The 9,052-nt window shown below is 39.5% G+C and overlaps 1 protein-coding gene across 1 annotated transcript in view; it reads right to left on the minus strand.

The window, feature by feature from the left end:
- Positions 1–444: 444 nt before the first annotated feature.
- ACTL6A (actin like 6A) overlaps positions 445–9,052 on the minus strand; it is a 49,233-nt gene continuing 40,625 nt past the window's right edge. The window contains exons 3-16 of the mRNA XM_005419020.2: positions 8,906–9,028; positions 8,283–8,359; positions 7,910–8,084; positions 7,436–7,536; positions 6,098–6,195; positions 5,319–5,413; positions 4,993–5,099; positions 4,818–4,907; positions 4,570–4,631; positions 4,099–4,213; positions 3,671–3,751; positions 2,685–2,780; positions 1,581–1,667; positions 445–977 (exon numbers count right to left, since the gene is read on the minus strand). Of these exons, the coding sequence (XP_005419077.2) occupies positions 897–977; positions 1,581–1,667; positions 2,685–2,780; positions 3,671–3,751; positions 4,099–4,213; positions 4,570–4,631; positions 4,818–4,907; positions 4,993–5,099; positions 5,319–5,413; positions 6,098–6,195; positions 7,436–7,536; positions 7,910–8,084; positions 8,283–8,359; positions 8,906–9,028 (1,388 nt within the window). The 3' untranslated portion in view covers positions 445–896. The remainder of the gene's footprint in view (positions 978–1,580; positions 1,668–2,684; positions 2,781–3,670; positions 3,752–4,098; positions 4,214–4,569; positions 4,632–4,817; positions 4,908–4,992; positions 5,100–5,318; positions 5,414–6,097; positions 6,196–7,435; positions 7,537–7,909; positions 8,085–8,282; positions 8,360–8,905; positions 9,029–9,052) is intronic.

The following is a 9,052-nucleotide window of genomic DNA, read 5'->3' on the forward strand; positions in this document are numbered from 1 at the left end:
CCCTGAGTGCACCTTCCCCCTGCAAACACAGGCACTTACAGACCCTGCTGGGAGGCACAGGGGGAGCCACACAGCACTTGGGGCTCCCTGCAGAGGGTCAAGCCATGCACTGAAAGCTTCTGACTCTGCTCCCAGTCTTGGAGAGGCAATTCTTCGTCTCAATTTCCCTGTCCTGAACAGGCTTTGCTTCTCACCAACATCACAAAGGCATTAAATACATTCTTAGACATCAGGTGGAAAGCATTGCTTGCTTACTGAAATGAAAATGCTCCATAATAAAAAAAATTAACAAACCAGTGCTTAATATAACATTCACTCCATGGAATGTAACACTTCTGTGATACAGTAAAAGTTTACACTAAAATAGATTGCTGAATACAAACTTTCACCTTCTAAAACAGCAGAGTAACTTTCTCTGCAAGTACTCACAAGCTTGCTCAAATATAAAAGACCAAATTTTATTTTTTAAGAGAAAAATAAGAGCAATTTAAGGCCAAAGTACCAGCAAGGAAGACTAGTATGTGAAAGTAGACAAGAAATTAGACAAGAAATAATTAATAAATAAGCACAGGCATTTGCAAGGTTATGCCTCTATCTATTAGCTAACCTGTAAAGCTGTTCCCAGGAAAAGATACTAGAGAAAATAGACATTTATACAAAATTATAAAATGCTTGTTACAGGAATTATTGCTTTACAAGGGACGTAAACATCCTTTTTCTATTATAGTACCAATTAGGTCTCTGAAAATTTCTAACTTCGTTAAAATGGAACTTGAATTATGCAAAAAACCCAATATAAACTTCCTACAAAAAGGAGTCCATCCCATTCCTGAGTATGCTAAAGCTATAAAACAGAAGGAGCACCGAGCAGGCAGCAGTTTTCACAGTAAAGAGGTCTAAGGACATTTTCTTTCTACACACTGTTTCCCTCCTTCTTCATATTCTTGTTTAGAAATCCACATCTGTTGGAAAGTACCCTACAAAAATAAAGAAACAAAAGCAACACACAATGAAAAAATATCAGAATACAAATGATGGTTAATTAAAACATGATTAGCAGGTTTTCCTAGGAGGGAAAACAAGCAAGTCCTTACATTAAATGAAGTTTTAGTACTTGACTGCTTAATTGTCTTTTCCTTGAGTTTTATTGCTAAGGGATTAAACTCAAGACAGGAAGTGCAGCACCAAATGCTGATTCCAGTCTCCCTTTCCCATGATGATAAATTAACCCCCAAAAAGCATTTCAGTGCTCAGTAACTTGTAGAATTAACCTCAGGAATATGATGCAGAAACAGAAAGTAGCAGGTTTGCTACTTTCATGGTCTACTAGATACAGTCTAGAGAAAGTACATGTATTTCAAGGTTTTACCTTGCCATTAAAAATGGGAGAACATGGCAGGATATGTTGTCACTGGAAACACTGACACCTCTTTTTAAAACAGATTTTCCTCCCCTTACCATGAGGATAGCCAAGATTATGACTATGTAGCACAGACTCTGCAATGCACACTTCTGGGCAGTCAGATGTCTGGGTGGCAGTGCTGCTCAGCACAGCAATGCAGTAACACAGGTTTACTAACCAAAGAAGCCAGAATGGAGCCCCCAATCCACGAGCTGAACCTCCGCTCCACAGTGGTGTTGTTGGCTATCAACTTCAGGCGCATGCTCTGCACAGAAAAGGAGCAAATGTCACACAAATGTAAGCTGGTGACCTTTAGGGACAAGCAGCACAAGGAACCTGCTGTCTACACCAATATGCAGCTGAAAACAGTCCATTTTAGTACAACTGCAATACTGCTCATCTGCCCTGCATTTACAATTCAAAACAACCACAGTGGAACAGGAAATACGGTTTTTACCTTGTCTCCCAACAGCAAATGGTTAAGGCAAGGAATGGGGCAGGTGGAGAGCAATAATATCACAGTGTGTAGTGCCACCTCCAACACTGCACTGGGACTAAAATGACTTATATTGCTAGACTTAAGTCATCTAGTCTTATTTGGATCCATGCATTCCTTTTGCTTTCAAAATGCCTTACAGCAATAAAATCTTTGAATTTCAAATGGGCTCCTCCTCAGCTATTATAAGCAATGAATACATTTCTCAGTTTCTGCTAACATTCATCATTTCAGAGTTGTCCCAAGCAGAACATTTGTGCTTGAATACTAAAATTCAAGAAATATCATAATCTGTATCTACTCTCAGATGCAAGGTATCAATACTTTCTTCAACATCAAGTGATTAAAAAAATGTGTAAGTATGTTACTCATAGACAAAACCTGGTGATTTAGGTTGTCTGCAGAATCAAGGAAAAATAATTGCCACAACGAAGTGACCTCAGGCAGAATGACTGAATGTGCCTCAAGTCAGTCAGCATCACTTTAAAAGAGAGACCATCAAGAGAAATACAGGCTGTTGCTTGGGGACAATTATAGAACTTAGGATCACAAATCTGAAAGCAAGAGTGGAGCAGTAAAATGCTCAAGAAATATTGGAGTTTATTCTGTATGAAACTCTTCAAGAATTCTTTCTTTTCTTTAGAGAGGGAGGTTTCTTAACCCTGCAGAAATCTATTCAGCTGTCAGGTTCCAAAGAATATCAAAACCACAGTATCCTTGGGTACTTATATGGCAGAAAAGTAAAATGTTAAGTACTCAATGCAGTAATGGAAAGAGTTGTTTTACCGGTGGGGTTTTCTGAGACAGCTCCCTGTTCAATCTGTCTGTGAAACTCTGTATTAGAGTGTTTCCTCCTGCTACAATCACACTGCCATAGAGACCCTAAAAAGAGAGAAAAAAACCAAACCTGGAGCTTTACCTTGGAAATCATTCTGAAAACAGCTCTTTCTCACAATAGGGAGGGGTGGCACGAGAATGTATAGTCAACAACAGCAAAGCAACAGTATTACCTCTCCCAATTCAATTTATTATTTAATCACTTAAAATATTGCAAGGCAGCTTAATATTAAACTACAAAAGGAAGGCAGAAGCCATATGTTCTACATGATTTCACTGAACAATTTCTACTCTGGAGAACCCTCAACCTGTACATCTCCTCTGTATGCAAATTGTTGAGCTTTTTACAGCTGATTGCAACCTCAAAAGAAAACCCCACAGCCCTGCAGCAGTTTTCTATCTCACTACTGCTGCAGTTGGTGAACACACACCATGGCCCAGCCCACTAAGCTCTCCTCACACACTGGTTAACAGAAAAAAAAGCTGAAAGAACTCTCATGCAATCTGTATCAATCTGACACCTGACAGCACATTAATTTTAAAAATAATGTTTTCCTTTAGAACTTCTCTTCTTTATAAATTCCATGTATGTTCTAAACATAACGATGCCTAAAAACTGAAGATAACACTCCAAGTTACAAACATAAATGCTTATCTGAAGCCAGTCCAATCCAAATTATGCAGTGCCAGCCACAAAATCTGTGCATCAGATTTTTAAATACGGGTAGAAACAGTAAGTAAAAGGATTTAGCATTTTGTAAAGACAAAACACTAATGGTACATATCCCTATATAGAAATACGTAATACTTACAGAATTATTCTAACATATTTATCAGTATCCTAGGAAATCACTGTTACTGTTCTAGTCCCAAAAACATGTATTGGCACAGAAATATCTATGCCTTAAAAGACTGCCTGGCTGAGTAGCACTTACCGGCCTGATATCTATATCACACATTCCAACGCTTGTTGTGACAACGTGGCTCACACCCAGCATCGTGTTACCAGATAAACCCTGCAGGAAAATCAGCAATCTACACATCACTGCTTCAAGAGAGCAAGGCATAGAAAAACCCTGAAAGAGCTGAATTTTACAAGTGTTACTGGAGAGGGAGCCAAGCATTTTGTTAGGGAAGGAATAAAAATACCCCTATTTTTCCAGTCAGCTCATCACCACCCAATTTGAACACTTCATCCTTCCCTTCCTCAGCCATCATTCGAGACAGGCAAATTCTACCCCCAGGAGAACCCCACAGTGCAAATACATCCAAATCACAGGATTAAAAACATTATACAAAAGAAAGCCATGTGACAGCCCAGTCATGCAGAGCCTTCCAATCTCAATTATCACAGTGGTTTTACCTTTACATTGGAAGGGTCAAACAATCCCTCAGGAATTTTCAGACGTTCAGCACCGAAGTCACAGTTGTAGCCATTGGGGAACTCGTAATGAACTGTTGGCATCTGTGCTGCCACCCTGGAGCATCAGACAGAAAGCAACACATTTTTAAAGTGCTCTCTAAACAGGATGTCAAGGTTTCTAAGCAGTGTTATGAACTATAGTTCCAATGCGAATACTGTGATTCATAAGACTTACACTTCCAATAATATTTATTATGATCTCATCTTGGAGCATCAAACAAAAAACTATCATGTGGGTATATGCAGTACTCCTACTTGCATAAATCATCCATTTTTAGATAAAACCTTCTTCCATAACAAAACCAGCCAACGGCAGTGAACAGGCTGAGCACCACACACACAACTGGTAACAGATTTTACAAATCTGTTAGTATTTGTAAATATAAATACTGAAAGTTGAAAGTAACATACTGTTCATCATAGGTTGAATCTGATACTTGGAGGACAGAAGCCTGGAAGTCCTGAATGACACACTGTGGAGTTAAAAATAACATGTATTTATATTAATTTTAATCTTCAGTTTTATAAAATTTATAGAATCAGTACTAACTTTTCAAAGATTATTCTCATTCTTCAAGAAAAAATGCTGATACACTTGCAAACAAAACTTATTTATGGAAGACTCAGGGAGGTGAGAGCAGGAGGAATGACCTACTTACATTACACATGTAGTTGTGCCAAGACCTGGTGACCTGGGGCAACTTCTCTTTTCTCTTCCAATTTGCTGGTGATCCCTCACGGACTGCCTCCTGAGATTGTAGGGGACAAAGTCATCAGGTAAACATTTAAGCCTCTCCCCAAGACAACACTTACTAAATAAAGTTATTTTCCCACCTTTGAAGCAATCATATATGGAGGAATTATCTCTACGTTCATTTCCTGAAACAACTCCCGGCACTGCATAGTGATAAAGTCTCCTGCAAGTGGTGATTTTACAATACCTAGAAGGCAAAGAGGGGATCCAAAATAAAAACCAAAACAACTAACCTGGAAAGCATCCAAATCATGCAGGTTCTCCCAACTATTTGTTAGGGAACACTATTAGGGTTTTTTTCCTTTTTAAGGGGGCACAAAGATGTAAAAGCAGTAACAAAACTGTGCAAGCAGAAATCACTCTAATCACTTGATACTGCAGTGCTGTTATCCATGAAAGTTTATACCTTGCTGAAGTACATATCCATCATGCACTGGAATAGCAGTGGTGTGTGTTGCTCCACTATCCAAGATGAGACCTGTAGATCTCCCGTTAGCAAAACTAGTCAAAGTGATTAAGGAAAACATTGTAATTTTCACTTTAGAAAAGAAGTGCTGCCATACAATTAAATCATAACTAGGAATGAGGATCCCAACATGTTATTCCTTGCCTCTACAAAGGGATTTATCATTTGCCAGTGTGTACCATCTTTCTGTGAAGTGCACAATGTCATAGAGAGAGCAGCATTTAACTTCCATCTGTGAACTAACTCAAGCTTTGGAGGCACAAGGGTGAGACTTCATGCCACTACTATGCAGCAAGCTCTAAGTACATCCCACTCATTTAGACTCGAAGCTGGAAACATATTATTAGTTAAAATAATTACAAATATTCTTCTTAAGGCTATGAAAACGTCAAGCTCTAATTACTGTATTTAGTAGTGTGGACACCACCATTTCAGTTCTGTAATATTCTTATACATAGTATACAATGGAAAAAAACATAATAAAAAAAAAGACTTTGACCCCAAGGACAGAGTCAGACTGGGAGAACGTCAAAAATTGGTTCTAATGCCTTAAGGTTCAGAAAATGCATTTGTTTACTTCCTCCCTGGATATTTATGGGAAAAATCAATTTTAAGAAAGTTAGGCATGCTGTTATACTTGGAATTGCCTAGAAAAAGTTTACCATAATTTCCTGGGGGGAAGAAACTAAAACCATGCAGTGAAACATTTCAAAGGATACGCTGTCAGAACAGCAGTTTTACACAAGAAAAAGGCCGGGATGTTGTAGTGTTCAAACATCAATTCCGTCAGTTTCTCACGCTTTGCCCTGGTATTCCACTAAGAAATAATAAACCCAAACCACAAGGAAGTGACCAAAAGGAAGCTGTGTTTGCACACTAACAGACTACTAACACAATAAAGAAGTTATTAAAAAAACTCCAGCCACAGTTTCCAATCATACCAAAATTCTACATAAATGCATTTCTAGTAATTTACTTCTTTAGAACATTTTTCATTCCATTTATACTACAACACATCAATATTTATCTGTCACACAAAAGTGCTTCACACCTTTCATGTTACAATACATTTCTACACTTCTGCAGCTTTCAGTGTCAGGTTCCCAAAGAACTCTCTAAAGCAAACACCCTGCCTTTTACAAGGGGGAAGATACATGAAGGAACTTGCCCAGTGGGAAGAAAAATAAATCCAGACTTTCCAGTTCCCAAAGTACCTTTCTACAGTTCTACTGTAGTTGTGATTAAGCCAGGATATATCTGAAATATTCAGCACATTACTGAAAACGTGAAGTTTTTTCCAAGCCAATAGAAGAAAGTAAGATGAGGTTTTTAAGGAGAATTCCAATGGGAATGTCTCTATTCAGACACCCACTGAGCCATCAAACAGCCACTGCAAACTCATCCACACTCCACAAGCTGTGATTCAACACAAGGGAACAATGAAATTCAACAAAATCCTTTTCATAAGGTTTTTTTAAAGAAAGGCATCACTTGTGTATGGCACATCTACCTTTTCTACTCTGACTTCAAGATCTGCCTTCAAATGCTGAGCATTTTAAAATGACAGAAACCTTGTCCAGATTTTCCCAGAAATGTGTATTCATCCACTTCAGCTGCCTTACAGGACCACTTACACAATCTAAGACAGAAAAATTAAAACTTCTCCATTATAAATATTATTCTGTGTCACTTAATATTATTTGTAAAGCTGAATGAAGCAAGATTTTTATGGCATTTTATTAAGTGTAACTTAATATATAAGACATCCAAACATCTTTTTTCTTTTTATTCTAGGCAGCAAAATTTCTTTTTTTAACTTTTGGCTTCTTTTCAGCAAGTGAAAAACAATAGCATATTGTAAATACTTTCTAATACAACTCATACGAACTATTTCAAATTGAGGGTTTTCCAGAAGCTGTCCAAGTTTTGTAAAATTGTCATTTCTGTAGCAAAGTTTTAGCACTTGTCACCTACAAGCCATTGTCAGCCTTCTCTAGGACTAATGTTTACAGAGTTATCAAAAACACTTATCAAAATGCACAGCTGCTTTTACTCACTGGTGCTTCAGACATAAGGACAGGATGCAAACTTGCTTCAGATTTAATATGCATCTTGTAAGTGTGATCCAAAATTGCCTGGAAACTATCCCAGTCTTCAACTATAAGAACATTGAGACAAACAGGTTAGTTACTTCTAAGTTTTGTTTCATTTCATAAATACATAAAGACTTTCCAATTTTTCCAATTTAGTTTTTTGCATAGAGCTCTTCAGTTAAAAGCTGTCCTCAGCAGACACACACCTCCTCTAACAGATATGCAGAATTCTCTTCCTCCACAACCACCATGACTTCAACAATTATGCTGAAAGCCACTAACAGTGAAAACCAACCACATCTCCATGCAATTTGTAAAGCAGGAATCTGTTCTGACAGCCTCTGTTGCTGTACAGAACATCTGTCAACACGATCATAACTCCCTGCAGCCTGGCAATGCTATTTTAAAATCAGATAGAAAAAGACAAGAGTGCCATACTCATTCCATTTTTTAGAGGTGAAATGGCTTCCATATTCTCCCTTGGAACTCTCAGGGCATTAGTGTCTATGTAGTAAGTTGGGCCCCCTTGTTTGCCTTTGTCACCATCTATCTCCATCAGAGTGCTGCCATTGTCCCTTTCTAGCACCACACCAATGGCTGTTGGAAAATCCACCTGCAAGGCAAGAGGCAAGCAGCACATAAAGATCAGTAATGTTCTGCAAGTTGGTGTTTTTCTCATAAATTCAGAAGTTGCTTTATACAATACAGTCAGAACAAACCCCAATGTATTCAGTAGAGTTGTAACTCGCAAAGAAGACTTTTTAAGGCATTAATTAATGTTGAATTCCCATCGAGGCACAGATTCTCTCACCTTTGGGCAGTCCTCGCCTGCATAGCCTGCTCTCACTGTGTACGAGCCAATGTCAAAAACCAGAGCCCCAACTTCATCTGAAAAGATTGTTAATAAAGAATGGTTATTACACTCTTCTGCAACCCTGACCTTTCCCTGCCCACTGCCTGCTTTAATGGGAAAGCAAGACAAGCAAACCAAGGGATATTTTACAAAGCAAGGACAAACTTCCCCGTTCAGAACTCCCACTACCAGAGCTATTGGAAAACTGCAGACAGGCTTTAACTGAGGCATTGCAATCCCTCCGTTTGGCGTAAGGAAGAGAATTTCAGTAGAAGAGGGAAAACGTAGTAGCAGCTAAATGGATCGCGAGACAAAACTTTCAAGAAGTTCTAATTTTACAGTCAAACGGAGCCAGGCGAGCCCAGAGCCCCCGCGGGTGATGAGGATGAGGAAGGTGGGACTGAAAACATCAGCCGTGTGAGGGAAGGGGTCAGAGCGCCCATCCCTACGGGCCCGATCCCTGCTGATCTCTGCACATCCTAAAGGAAAGCTGTCGGAAAGGATCGGCTGTCACAGGGGGTGTGCACAGGGGCTCGGGGGAACCACACCCGGCTCCCAAAGTGCGGGGACCTTCTCCGGACCTTGGCACGGCGGATCCTGCCCAAGGCCGCGGTGCGAGCGGTCCCCGGCGGAGGCACCTCGGGGCCGCCAAGGACATAAACGACATAAACAATATAAACAAGGCCCGCCGCCTCCTCCTCCTCCTCCTCACGCGTGGGACACGGAGG

Source organism: Geospiza fortis, unplaced genomic scaffold (assembly GCF_000277835.1).
Source record: "Geospiza fortis unplaced genomic scaffold, GeoFor_1.0 scaffold172, whole genome shotgun sequence".
Classification (NCBI taxonomy): domain Eukaryota; kingdom Metazoa; phylum Chordata; class Aves; order Passeriformes; family Thraupidae; genus Geospiza; species Geospiza fortis.